Source organism: Salvelinus alpinus, chromosome 7, assembly GCF_045679555.1.
Source record: "Salvelinus alpinus chromosome 7, SLU_Salpinus.1, whole genome shotgun sequence".
In the NCBI taxonomy this organism is placed as follows: Eukaryota; Metazoa; Chordata; class Actinopteri; order Salmoniformes; family Salmonidae; genus Salvelinus; species Salvelinus alpinus.
Window position 1 is genome coordinate 11580517 of NC_092092.1, and position 14563 is coordinate 11595079.

At 40.9% G+C, this 14563-nt stretch overlaps 2 protein-coding genes across 4 annotated transcripts in view; both read left to right on the forward strand.

The window, feature by feature from the left end:
* Positions 1-418: 418 nt before the first annotated feature.
* On the forward strand, positions 419-10539 carry eloal (elongin A, like). 2 transcript variants are annotated; one of them, XM_071409134.1, is made up of 12 exons: positions 419-555; positions 2371-2427; positions 2534-2646; positions 2735-3839; positions 3945-4044; positions 4260-4421; positions 4511-4608; positions 5307-5487; positions 6191-6353; positions 7185-7291; positions 9410-9501; positions 9785-9932. In XM_071409134.1, exons 1-12 carry the CDS (start codon positions 481-483, stop codon positions 9797-9799), a joined length of 2268 nt encoding a protein of 755 aa, XP_071265235.1. In that variant the 5' UTR covers positions 419-480; the 3' UTR covers positions 9800-9932. The 2 variants fall into 2 exon arrangements, with proteins under 2 accessions (XP_071265235.1, XP_071265236.1); XM_071409135.1 differs by lacking the exon at positions 9410-9501 and having other exon boundaries at positions 9785-10539.
* Positions 10540-12700: 2161 nt separating this feature from the next.
* The window catches only part of lrrc1 (leucine rich repeat containing 1), a 48830-nt gene continuing 46967 nt past the window's right edge, over positions 12701-14563 (forward strand). The window contains exon 1 of one of the 2 annotated variants that reach the window (XM_071409136.1): positions 12701-13273. In XM_071409136.1, the coding sequence (XP_071265237.1) occupies positions 13115-13273 (159 nt within the window). In that variant the 5' untranslated portion in view covers positions 12701-13114. The remainder of the gene's footprint in view (positions 13274-14563) is intronic. The other variant, XM_071409137.1, reaches the window with a different exon arrangement.

The following is a 14563-nucleotide window of genomic DNA, read 5'->3' on the forward strand; positions in this document are numbered from 1 at the left end:
GTCATATAGCTTAGGCTACATTCAAATCCATCTCTCTGGCTTGATTATTACGGGTAGGGCCTAATTGTCAACCCAATGTAATAACTCAAATAGACGTCATGGTTATCTGGTGATTCATTCGACTAGTGATAAAGTTCAGATTGCAAATGGAGAAACATTTTTATCATGAGGATGAAGATTCTCAGACAACCGTGATGTCTAATGTGTCTAATGGATGTGTAATTTGTGATTTTAGGACCACATCATTTAATCGGCTCATTTGTATACTAAAGGCTTTTTAGGATGCTCTGATGTAGAGGGGGTCTTTTACAGTGTCTTTTACAGTGACATTGACATCTGCTCACGTTCACTAATTGATATTTGTATAATTGGACATACCTCTTTAATAAAATCACTTTGACACCGCCCCTTATATAATGTGACCGTGGCGCAATAGAGCTTTCGGGTCTGCAGGTGAATGAATGCACGTGAGCCAACGTGATGGACGCACTTGACGTGTCGAAGAAAGTGCTGCAGTTAAAACTTCAGCTCAAAGAAACGACAGAATCAAAGAAGGTATTTTAGACGCACTAATAACAAGTCTAATTGCTTGTTGTTTTAAGCCGGTTCTTTATTGTACAATTACTCTACCTGGACAGTAATAAATAGATTAACACCAATGGTTCAAATTTGATAGCCTTCTCGACTGAATCACAATTATTGTACGGTAGGCTAGTGATGGAAGCACTGAGGTTTATATTTGAACATGTTCAATGTCAGCAGGGCTGCTCCCCCAAAATAAAATTATTAAATGCGGGTTTTGTTTGACACGAATGTTTGGAAGAGTTTATGAACAACTTTAACAACATGGGAATCTTGTGACTAAGTATATGCTGCTGATGCGTTGTCTGAGCATGTGTGCAAGAACTTCATATTGGGGTAGGCGTGTGGAGGATTATGGCAGAAAGGGCTTCAGCTAATGTCAAAGTGACGTCAAATTGCCTGTTCGAGTCGCGTCGGATTTTGGGGGAATTTTAGTTCCCCCTTTTCCTTACCTTAACACAATTCACATAACCTGCTACGAAAAGTCACATTTTACATAAAATGCATCCCGTCTAGTCAACCAGTGTGGAGTGGGGGAGGTTGTTGGGGGGAACGAGAAGTGCTCTGGCGCTGTAATTAACAACCCAGCCAGTTGCCCAACTTGTGGCTGCTGTCTGTCAACTCGGCACTGAGTTGCGGAATCACTTACTGGAATAGTTATGTTTGAGAGAATTATGAATACAGATGAAATGTTTGTCACGTGAAGACCTTGTTTCCGGTGTGTCTTGTGTTTCTGGGTTGGATGTGAGGCCTCTGTTGCACACATGCAGTAGGCTACATACTGTAGTCAGCCATATTTTTACAACTGATGTGGATGCAGGCAAACTGGGAGGGGATTGTCCCATACTTAACTTCAGCAATTTTAACTTTCTAGGAGTACTTGACTCAAACTGAAATAGGATCTGGTACTCACTTTCGGTGCTGTTACTGTTTCTATGTAGGTGCAGGAGCACCACAATACTTAAGAGGAACAGGACCTCAAGCAGTAGAATATTTTAGGTGCCGGTACTCTACTCCGGTGCGCTCTTGTCCAAATCAAGCACTGCTTTCTAGTGAACTAAAATTAGGATTACCATATTGGGCATGTCTGTCCATTTGTCCTGTTTCAGCTTTTGATAACTTAAAAAAAAAAAAAATCATACAAACTCAGCATGATCCCAGTGGTAGTTGTTCATGATAAACATGATCCCCCCGTGGCAGTTGTTCATGATAAACATGATCCACCCCTGTGGTAGTTGTTCATGATAAACATGATCCCCCCCGTGGCAGTTGTTCATGATAAACATGATCCACCCCTGTGGTAGTTGTTCATGATAAACATGATCCACCCCTGTGGTAGTTGTTCATGATAAACATGATCCACCCCTGTGGTAGTTGTTCATGATAAACATGATCCACCCCTGTGGTAGTTGTTCATGATAAACATGATCCACCCCTGTGGTAGTTGTTCATGATAAACATGATCCACCCCTGTGGTAGTTGTTCATGATAAACATGATCCCCCCCTGTGGTAGTTGTTCATGATAAACATGATCCCCCCCTGTGGTAGTTGTTCATGATAAACATGATCCCCCCCCCCCCCCCCCCCCCGTGGTGGTAGTTCATGATAAACATGATCCCCCCCCCCCGTGGTAGTTGTTCATGATAAACATGTTAGCCGTTCTAATCGTGCAAGGACAGTTTTGTACAAATGTTTGGAAATGGGCACTGTTTGCATCCTAATGTCAACTGAAAATGTATACCATATACAGTCTATGGTTTATGCATAGCCATCTGTTTATTTTACAGGTCCTGAAAATCTTAAAGAAACTAAGGGAGTTGGATATAACCCTAGACATTCTTGCAGTAAGACACTCCTATACTTAAAATTGTGTGTATTGCATGAAGAGTTGTGGTTTGCATGTGCCCATTTGTACTCAATTGAATGTATTTTTATCTTGATTATGATTAGGAGACCGGAATCGGCAAAGCTGTAAACTCTTTGCGCAAGCATGGGGATGCAGGAGAAGCCGTCAGGCTATTGGTCAGTCACTGGAAGAAATTGGTTCCAAAAGAAACCTTGAGGTATTGTACTTAACACACTTGCTTTGGAATAATTTGAATGATTGTCCAGTGTTCATTACTAGAGTGTTTGAATTTCTTCCTCATACAGCCATACAGAGAAGGATGATGCTTCGCAGAGCAAGCTTTTGGTAACTGATGCAGAGTTTCAAAACTGTTCAAAAGAGACGTGCTCAAAAATAGAGGACCGAAGTCAAAATGCTTCAGACGATGAGCGTTTAAAAACCGATGAGGACAACCAAGATGGGTCTACTTCAGGAGGGGTGCATTTAAAAACCGATGAGGACAACCAAGATGGGTCTACTTCAGGAGGGGTGCATTTAAAAACCGATGAGGACAACCAAGGAACTTCAGAAAAAGAGCATTTGAAAACTGACAAAAATGAAGAAAATTTGAAAAATGAAGACAAAAACCGAGGTACTGCAGAGATATCTCATTTACAGGAAGTAGATGAAGACTCAAGTGAATTGAAAAATGATCATTTTAAAAGTGAGAAGGAAAACAAGTGTACTTGGAAGAAGGACAAGGATGAGTGGAAAAAACAGAAGGGGACACGAGACTGTTTAATGGTTACTGGGGAAAAAAGTAATTGGAGTAGAAATTCTGAAGATGAAAATGTTGTGTTTGGAAGCACAACATCTAAGAGCAGCCACAAGAAAGCCAAGTCGATTTCCAGGGAAGAATCTAAAAACAATTCAGATAACGGAGGGAAATGTGGGATAAGGAGAGACTCCAATAGAAAAACACTGCCGTGTCCAAAACCATCCAGCGAAGAGTCTTCAAAATCTAAACCTGATAGAAAATGGACAGTTATTGACAAATCCAATGACCAAGACAACAAAAAAGCGAGTGACTCCCTAGGTTGTAATGGAGAGAGGCGGAAACCAAGTGAAAGAAAGCAAGTCTGCCATGAAGACAAAAAGACTAAACAAGAGGGAAAATCGAAGACCAAAGAGAAAATGGCGATTATTGAGGACAAGCCGAATGGCAATGACGTCGAGGTGCCCTCCATGTCTTTTGAGTCTTTCTTGAGCTATGACATCAACACGCCTAAGAGGAAGAAAAAATCTGACAGTAAAAAACCACCTAAGAAATTTAAGACTGTTGAAAAAGAAGTAAAGGTTGTGAAGACACCCAGCACGAAATCCAGTAAGCAGTTACCTGCGGCGACTGCAGATTTGTCACTGCCTAAAAAGGTACATTTGGCATGGAGTTGTAATGCATTACAAATATTTCATAAATGTTTTGTGGTGACATTCTGATTCAACAATGTCACATTGATCAAGGACATCTTTTTTAAGGCTATGAAGGGGTCTGTGATGGACTTGCTTAATATTCCATTGCCAACATTTCTACCCGAATATGATGAGCTCTCCAACTTCAACTACTATGACAGGAAAAGTGAGTGTCAACTGTGGTTTGTTGTGATTGAGCAAGCTTTACAAACTTAATCTAACTCCACTGAATGTGTAGTTGCATGTCATGACTTGAATCCTATTTAATCTTGCTATGTAAAATGCTGGGCTCCCTTGTTAGACTTTGGTCTCAATGGGACTCCCTATTGAATTAATGATCAAATAAAGTATTTTCGTGGTGTTGCGTGTAATTTGTTTCAGTGGAAGACAAATCTAAAGTCTTGGTCTCTGAGGGCCCGGTCTTCACTGGTCAAAGACTCAACCGGAAGATGCAGGTCTATTCTGGTGTAAAGTCCGCCTTTCTCCCAACTATGATGTCCTTGTACCAGCAATGTATCCGGGCACTGCAGAACAACATTGACTGTGAGTATGGCCCAGGCAGGGAACCTCAACACTCTTACACAGGCTGTCCTTTGGATGGAGAGAATGTTAACGCTCTGATATTTTCTTAGTGCTCTATGAGATCGGAGGTGTCCCCTTTGAAATCCTTGAGCCAGTACTAGAGCGCTGTACACCTGATCAGCTGTTTCGTATTGAAGAGTGCAACCCGGTAAGAATCCCATTAAGTTGATTTTGAGGAGGCCTGATTTAAGTGTTGTGCCTGCAAGGGTTAATGCTGGACAGGCCTCCCATCACTTAACTTGACCTCTGAGTGCCAACCTGCAAGTACTTCCTGTATATCTGATAGTAGTGCTGCATAGGTATTATGGCTTTACCATGGCAACTTGGTATAAAAATAATATTCTTACACCAATTTGACACTTCATAGCTGTGAATACTGATGGCTTAGATTTGTAAGGTTTGGTAAGAAATATGGGTACGGTGAGCAGATTTGTCATTTTGACTGATCAGCCAATAGATGGGTTGGTTGTTTAGCAAGAAAACTGACGCGCACGCAACTATGGGGCAAAATAGACTTGGTTGGCTTAGATTATTTACAACATGTAAGCTATATTTCAATGTTTAAGTACATTTGCACAATGAGTGTTTGTCTCAAATACATTGTTATCGTTGTTGGATTGTTAGCTTGCAATTTTTTTGCCAAATTAGCAAAGACATGACATTAGTCAACACCTCAAGACATGGTATCAAGAACAAGCTGACATGAGCCACCTACGATTCCCCACATGGCAGGTTCTTATTGTTGCTAGCTATCTGGCCATCCAGAATCGCAGGACTTCTGCCCCATTGAGTCGTGCACATTGTTTTCGTGACTTTGTCAGCTAAACCGTCTATGCTCTCTGACAGATGTATGTTGGAGTGACTGATCACTTGTGGGAGAAGCACTGTCAGCGGGACTTCAGGAATGCCCATCTAGAGGAGTACGAGTCCTGGAGAGAGATGCATATGAGGCTATCTGAGGAAAGGGAGAGGAAGCTCCGAAGACTGACTAAAACCATAGTCTCTGCACATTCAGGAAAACCCAAAGGTTTGCTATTCCATCACGTTTTTGTATTGCTTCACATCATTCACAGGAAAACCTTGACATTCAAGTTCTTGGACAGGTCAAAAAGTAACCCTAGATGTCTTACCAATCAGCCTTTGGACAGTGCTCATGCTCTATTGATGTTAAGTTATGCTACCTTTTGAACTGAGATCCTCCGCTTTACAAACTCTGGTCTTAGGTTGAAAGGGACTGAGCAACAGTTGGCCCAGTTGTTTTGAAGTGATCTGAGCAAGACTACTCCTAAATGCTGACCAGGCAGTGGGTTAATGTCGACCTGGCCAGCTGTCCCCCGACCAACAGAGGCTATGAATAGATCTGAAGGGAGACTGGCTACGGGGTTAAATCTAAACCTTGTCAATCTGTCATGGCCTCTGCTGGCCTTGTAGGGCTGGAGATTATATAGAATGAGGTTCATAAAGCCTTTCCCATCACTGACTGGGGTTCTGTAAAATCCATATCTCCCCATTTCTAATAGTAAACTAAATGCTATAGTGCAGTTATCCCTTAATGTGTAAATGGTAGTATTTCAATTATTGGGTCAAACAGCTTTGGTTTAAGTCTCTCCAATCATATCTTCTAGACTCCACAAAGTTGGCATATTTACTTACTGTAGGTCATTTCACTAATAGTAGTTGTGGAATAAGAATTTGTCTTCTAAAATGTAATTTCTTTCTCCCACTCCCAGGCCGGCAGGTGAAAATGGCGTTTATTAACTCTGTTGCCAAGCCGCCTAGAAATGTGAGAATTCAGCAAGAGATCCATGGAACTGCTAGACATCCACGAATCCAGCAGGAGAACAATGGAACTACTGGTGTCGTACTGCCGCCTCACCCACAGGACAGGCCCAGGTCTGTCCTCACCATCCTGTCATTCTCATATTGACCGTGGTGGCAAAGATGCCTACTTAAAAATATATATGCCAGAAAATACATTATTCTTGCTCCAAGTATGACAATCATACATCTTATGGAGTTGCTATCCTTTGAATAATTGATAATTTTAACTGAAATTATGTTTTGTAAATTTCTTGATAAACACATTTTTTTCGAATATAATTTCATAAGATGGGTAACAACTCAATACTGAGCCTGATGTATGCACTAGAGGATCATAACACATGGTTGACATTCTACTACTCAATGGTTTACTCATGTCATTGTACTTTCGTTGGTAGCTCAATCACCTGACCACGGACAGTGTTTTTTTTGTTCCCGTGGTCTACGCTCTACTCCCCCAAATGAAAATAACCAGCATCGGTTGCTAAGCAGAGACATAACCTGGCTGTTAAGATCGTGATAGTGCTAGATTAAATACCTTTCTCTCGAGTAGGGTGCCGTATAAACTGGTTTCATTCTGGTTAGTCATTCTTTCTGCTTGTCCTCAGATTTCCACTGCAACAAATCATTGTGACAGACATTGTTCACTAGATTTGGCAGTATCAATACAACAAATGGTTTTAGACATTTCTGGTGGTGCTTTTGAACTGATGCCATTTAAACCGGTTAAAAAACAGATTTGTTCAAACTCCAAAACATGTTGATGTTAATCCTTTTCTGTCTGAGTATGGTTTACATTATCTCTAACAGTGTTATTGAATCATTTTTGGGTGTGTATGCGATTGGGATGTAACCGCAATGTCGACGCCACGCTCTTAACACTGGACTGCCTCTACTTCTCAGTGTCAAGGCCCAGGAAAACAGAGCCAGACCATGCTATGTTGAACCTCCTAGGCCTAGCACCACTGTCTCTGGGACAAGCCAAGTACAAGACTCCCGCAAAAAAACACGTAAGTAGAATAATTTGGCACCTAATGGGTTAACGATACTTTACTACTGATTCATGAACAGTGTAATTGTATTGACATTATTTGTAACTTTTTACTCCAGGGACTGATTCCTTTTGTGAGGCTTTTGGCTAATGGTAATTAGAGGTTGACCGATTATGATTTTTCAACGCCGATACCGATTATTGGAGGACCAAATAAAGCCTACCGATTAATCGGCCGATTAAAAAAAAAAAAAAAAAAATAATACAAAAAAATATATAAAAAATATAAAAAATTAAAAAAATTAATATATATTTTTTTGGTTTGTAATAATGACAATTACAACAATACTGAATGAACACTTATTTTAACTTAATATAATACATCAATAAAATCAATTTAGCCTCAAATAAATAATTAAACATGTTCAATTTGGTTTAAATAATGCAAAAACAAAATGTTGGAGAAGAAATTAAAAGTGCAATATGTGCCATGTAAGAAAGCTAATGTTTAAGTTCCTTGCTCAGAACATGAGAACATATGAAAGCTGGTGGTTCCTTTTAACATGAGTCTTCAATATTCCCATGTAAGAAGTTTTAGGTTGTAGTTATTATAGGAATTATTGGACTATTTCTCTCTATACGATTTGTATTTCATATACCTTTGACTATTGGATGTTCTTATATGCACTTTAGTATTGCCAGTGTAACAGTATAGTTTCCATCCCTCTCCTCGCCGCTACCTGGGCTCGAACCAGGAACACATCGACAACAGCCACCCTCAAAGCAGCGTTACCCATGCAGAGCAAGGGGAACAATTACTCCAAGTCTCAGAGCGAGTGACGTTTGAAACGCAATTAGTGCGCACCCCGCTAACTAGCTAGCCATTTCACATCGGTTACACAGCCTAATCTCGGGAGTTGATGGGCTTGAAGTCATAAACAGCGCAATGCTTGAAGCATTGCGAAGAGCTGCTGGCAAAACGCACAAAAGTGCTGTTTGAATGAATGCTTACGAGCCTGCTGGTGCCTACCACCGCTCAGTCAGAATGCTCTATCAAATCATAGACTTAATTATAACATAACACACAGAAATACGAGCCTTAGGTCATTAATATGGTCGAATCCGGAAACTATCATCTCAAACAAAACGTTTTCTTTCAGTGAAATACGGAACCGTTCTGTCTTTTATCAAACAGGTGGCATCCATAAGTCTAAATATTCCTGTTACATTGCACAACCTTCAATGTTATGTCATAATTAAGTAAAATTCTGGCAAATTAGTTCACAATGAGCCAGGCGGCCCAAACTGTTGCATATACTCTGACTCTGCGTGCAATGAACGCAAGAAGTGACACAATTTCACCTTGTTAATATTGCCAGCTAACCTGGATTTCTTTTAGCTAAATATGCAGGTTTAAAAATATATACTTCTGTGTATTGATTTTAAGAAAGGCATTGATGTTTATGGTTAGGTACACGTTGGAGCAACGACAGTCCTTTTTCGCGAATTCGCACTGCATCGATTATATGCAACGCAGGACACGTTAGATAAACTAGTAATATCATCAACCATGTGTAGTTATAACTAGTGATAGATTTTTTTTTATAAGATAAGTTTAATGCTAGCTAGCAACTTACCTTGGCTTCTTACTGCATTCGCGTAACAGGCGGGCTCCTCGTGAGGCAGGTGGTTAGAGCGTTGGACTAGTTAAATAAAGGTGTAAAAAAAAAAAAATCGGCGAAATCTATCAAACTACCGATTTCCGATTATGAAAACTTGAAATCGGCCATTCCGATTAAACGGCCAACCTCTAATGGTAATATACGTAGATCAAATTTTACTTCTCCCATTTTATGCATGCAGCTGTCGTAGGCCAGCAACTCCTAGTAGAAGTCAATGCTTGTGCCTTAATGCAGGATTACATTTTAACCAGCAGGTGTTAAAGGTAGGCATTCCCACAAAGTGGGGGATTTGTGAGAAGTGAGTTTGACTGTTGGATTACATCAATACTCTGCTGAATTACTTTGTGTAGGAGTAGAAATGGTCTGTTCACAATGGCTATATAACATTTATTTGTTTTCCTTGAAATATACCAGCATCTTTCATTTGATTCAGAAATGCGTTTTGTCCTACAAAGGCTTGGTGTATTCATTACGGAAACGGTTTACTCTTTATGAACCAAACGGAAGCAAACAGAGCAAAACAAGAGTTTCTACTGGACAAATTCAGGTAGGTCCCTCCCTGTTCTGTTTGCTTCAGTTTACGCTGATTCTGTTGAAAAACATTTCTTAATGAATACACCCCAGGCCAATGGTATACAGAAGGTGTACTTGTGAAGATCAAATATAGAAATCAACATCAGTCTGGCTGTTCATAATCCTAGACCGGTCAAATTAGCCTGTGGAACCAGCTTGATCAGTGTTAACCATAGTTTTTACTGTGAAATACACAGATGAGGCTTGTTACACCAGGCTATGGTCAAGTTGCGAACATTCTGCTTCTTTCTCTTGAGGGGTGGCACCTATGATGGCAAAGTCTCTGAAGGCCTTTAAAACGATGGGGCGTAGATGAAAGCCCTAAGAGGATGGATGGACTGCTGGAAACTGTGGATAAAGGTGCATTAATTCCACTTCATGCGTTATTTTCACTACTCTTCATTCCAGGCCAAATGTCCCTTTCTTGGCCTACTTTACTTTTTGAGACCAAATTGGAGTTGTAACTATACACTGAGTATACAAAACATTAAGGAAACCTGCTGTTTCCATGAGACTGACCAGTTGAATCCAAGTGAAAGCTATGATCCCTTATTGATGTCACTTGTGAAATGCTCTTCAATCAGTGTAGATGAAGGGGAGGAGATGGCCTAAAGAAGGATTTTTAAGCCTTGAGACATGGCTTGTGTATGTGTGGCGTTCAGCGGGTGAATTGGCAAGAATGGTACGACATCCAGCGAACTTGACAACTGTGGGAAGCATTGGAGTCAACAGGCCATCATCCCTGTGGAATGCTTTTGACACTTTGTAGTGTCCATACACCAATGAATTAAGGCTGTTCTGTGGGGTGTGCAACTCAATATTAGGAAGGTGTGTTCTTAATGTTTTGTATACTCAGTGTAGCTATTGGGCCGGGCCGTCTTTGTATGAAGTTTTTTGCCCATGCTGCTTGTAAAACAATCGCTGCATTTGAATGATGGGTATGTTTCAATGTTATTTGTTTGTTCATATTGTCAAACACTGAATTGCACTATTAAATATGATGAAAACCATGCATTGTTTTTGGCCTTTCATCTATTTGTGGACATAGTTAACTGCCAAAATAAAAGGAAACCCCAACAGTGGCTTAATAGGGTATTAGGCTACCACGAGCCAGAAACGCTTACATTCTGCTAGTGTCTGGGACTCTATTGGAAGGATCCCACACCATTCTGCTGTGAGAAATTCCATTAAGTGTTCTGTTGATGGTGGAAAACGCTGTCTCGGGCTCCAGCTTCAGATTCTCCCATAAGTGTTCAATTGGGTTGAGATCTGGTGACCGAGACGACGATGGCATATGGTTTACATGCTCATCAAACCCTTCAGTGACCATTTGTTCCCTGTGGCATATGGTTTACATGCTCATCAAACCCTTCAGTGACCATTTGTTCCCTGTGGATGGGGGCATAGTCTTCTGATGGTGGCATAGCCATGGCAGCAAAAATACTTTAATAGCCTGCCCAGCAATTTTAAACATGACCCTAAGCATGGTAATTGCTTAATTCAGGAACCACACCCTTGTGGAACTACCTGCGTTCAATATACATTGTATGCCTCATTTACTCAAGTGTTTACATTATTTTGGCAGATAACAGGCATACAGGTATTTTCAGGGGGCTAGTGTTGTCATTTAGTATGTTCTAGTGCCTCTTAGTGGATAAGAGAAGAAAATGCAAGTGTTAAGCCCATATTATCAACAATATATTTTTTTCACCATCGAGCAGTGGTTCTCAACATTTTTGGTTACTGGTCACAGGTGTCAAACTCATTCCATGAAGGCCTTGTATCTGCTGGCTTTTGGTTTTTCCTTTAAATTAATACCTAGAAATTAAGAGCGGAGTTCCTTACTAATTAGTGACCCTTATTCATCAAGTACAAGGGAAGAATGTACCTGCAGACACGTCAAACGCATTCAACAGAGGGCCATGTGCTGTACACTCCAAACACATTTGGCTCTACCCAAAATATCCCATCAACTTACCACAATGCCCATGTTCTTATGAGTCTTCCCAAGTACCATCTGTGGGTATGCCAGGTACTAGTGGAGTTACCCCAGGGTGGAGACCCGCTGATCTAGATGTTCATCAAGTGAAGACTGATTAATCCTGAGTTAAAGGCAAGTGATGACTTGAGTTCAGACGGTACACCCTCACTATTTTGAAAATTGGTTCTATATTTGTATTCATTGCTTTTTGGTGGCTAGACCTACATCAATGGTGCATTCAGTACGACAACGGTGTTCAACGTTTTAATTCAACGGAACCGGTACTGAACGACCAGTGAAGAACTGCGTGGTTATGGTGGCCCAGAGGGCGATTGTGTATGAGTTTTGCGATATCTAATGGTCACACCCATATTGATAAGGCCAAACGGGAGAAAACAGGCCTACCTCAAAGGCTGAACTGTGTGCACTGTTCTTGGGGAAAGTGTTGTTCAGTAGGCTACAAACTAATGCAACGTAGCAAACGTTGAACCAAACTGAACGCACCCCAGGTTTAAATGTACATTTCTGACAGCTGCCCGTAAAGACAGATTCATATTTGACTTACAAAAAAAAAAAAGCAGTGTCATTTGTATGTTACCTACTCTATAGTGTGTGTATATTTAAATTGAACCAACAACTAGGCAAGTCAGTTAAGAACAAATTCTTATTTACAATGACTACCAAACCCGGACAATGCTGGGCCAATTGTGTGCTGCCCTATGGGACTCCCAATCACAGCCTGGATTCGAACCAGGGACTGTAGTGGTGCCTCTTGCACTGAGATCCAGTGCCTTTGACCACTGCACCACTCGGGAGCATAACTCCCAGAATAAACTGTATTAAGAACAGAGTATAAAAGACACAACTAGGATATTTCAGGCTAAAATAACACTGAGCTGAGGTACAGTAGGCCAACTGAAGAAAGGCTACTGATTCAATCGCGATCCTCCCTCTTGCTTCTACTTTTCCAGAGGGTGTGAGTGAAATACAAAGGGAGGAGCAGTTAGGAATGGTGACGTCAGATTGAAACGAGGGAGTGAATGTTCCGGGTCAGAAACAGGGGTGTAATCATTAGTCCAAACAGTTGCAGAAACGTTTTGCAACTTAAACGATAGTTTCTATTGGACTAATTCAGGTAAGTCCCGCCCATGTCGTTCCGTTTGCTTCCGTTTAAGAAACATTTGGCAACAGAATCTGACGAATGAGTACACCACTGGTCTGAGGGGAAAATAACTCTGGGACAACAAAAACAGTAGGCTACACGAAATGAGACCTATCTAAACAGAGATGTGTTCGTTTTCGGGAGCCGATTAGAAAAACTAACATTCCAGAGGCGACGTGAGTAAAGAATAAAAAACCAAGCCTACAAAAGTATTGAATGTGAGAGCGCTAGACACCGTTTTTATTCCATGGTGCCCAGTGGTATTTATTTACGCCTGGGGGAGGTGGTTAAGATGTTTGCTTTGGAAATTCGTTCTAACAACTGCAAGAAAGTGTTCGGCAAGCAATCTAGTAGCTAGGTGGCCGTATTCAGTTGCGCCTTCCGTTTCTTTAACTGGACGTCTTCGGGATATTTTTTAAGAACGGATTTTGCCATCACCCGGTGATGTTTCACTGTATACCTCTGTGGCGGTGCAACCGTCATGTTGAATTGATCGATAAGCGGCACTGCTCTCTGTTGTACGTCCCGGATGAGATCTACCGCTACAGTCGGAGTTTGGAGGAACTTTTGCTGGACGCTAACCAACTCCGCGACTTGCCCAAGGTAAGCAGAATGTGTTTGCTAGCTGGCTTAACTAAAACTGTATTATGCATAGTTCACTGATGAGATGTAATGTTACGTGGTGTCATGTCAGGAAAAAATAGTTGTAAATTTAAATGTAATCAATGACGAGTTATTTATGCCATGGAAAATAACCTACCGTTTATACAGGTTACGTGGAACAGGTGATTTGGGTACATGATTTCAATTCATGGGGACATAATCATTATACAATATTGCAATTCGTCTGGACCGGACAGAGATCTTTAAAAAAAAAAAGGTTATTAATTTAACCATTATTTAATTAGGCAAGTCAGTTAAGAACAACTTATTTACAATGACGGCCTAATCCGGCCAAACCCGGACAACTCTGCGCCGCCCCATGGGACTCTCTATCACGACAGGTTGTGATACAGCCTGGAATCGAACCCGGGTCTGTAATGACGCCTCTAGCACTGAGATGCAATACCTTATTCCGCTGCGCCGCTCCGGACCCCCGAGTGGCAAGAAGGGATACAGCTTTTGTCAAATTAACATCAGAAGTATATATTTTTTGGTTTACGGTTGAGCTAACCATAACCTAATTATTCTAACCTACTGGGTGACATCCCAACCTGCTACGGAAAGTCAAATCTGACGTTAAAATGACAAGCTGGATCCCTTCTAGCCAAGACCCTGGACAGAGGACACCGCATGTGGTATTAATTTCCCATGTTGGGGACTGTTTTGAAATGATGCGCGCGCTATTATTTGACATTCTGCAAACTCCAACACTTCTGCTGCTCCAACAAGTTACAATTTCTACTGTCATGTAATTTAATCTTTATTATGAGGATGACTAGTTGGCTACGAACGTCTTCATTGAATAGCCTAGCTACATAAAACATTTTTTTAGATCAGCATGATTCACACATTTATCTGGCTGTGTAGAGACTATATGGAACTGGTATTTGAAAGATAAAGGGCTTGTTCCATTTTTTTTTTTTTTTTTACCTTTTTGGCCGCACCCCTTTTGATTTGATCGTAACCTCCCATACATATTTGCACATCGTAAAAGTGGTCAGACAGTGACTTTGGACCTGCAATTCAGGTCACAGTGCCAGAACATTCAGGAGATAGAGGTGCTCAAAGTTGACCCATTTTGCATACACCACCATACCATGAGTCATCCATGATTAAGGTTGAGTTTGATATCATTTAAATGCTTACAAACAGGGTTGTCAAACTTTAATAGTTAATTGAAAAAAATGTTTTCAGCAAACATACATTTTCATCCCAGTCATCATTCTTTAA

Bases quoted from the DNA above. Each gene is read 5' to 3' on its own strand.
- eloal (XM_071409134.1), top strand. From the start codon at position 481: ATGGACGCACTTGACGTGTCGAAGAAAGTGCTGCAGTTAAAACTTCAG. The intron at 2,647-2,734 runs GTATTGTACTTA...TTCCTCATACAG, and splicing joins GTTCCAAAAGAAACCTTGAG to CCATACAGAGAAGGATGATG. The intron at 4,609-5,306 runs GTAAGAATCCCA...GCTCTCTGACAG, and splicing joins GTATTGAAGAGTGCAACCCG to ATGTATGTTGGAGTGACTGA.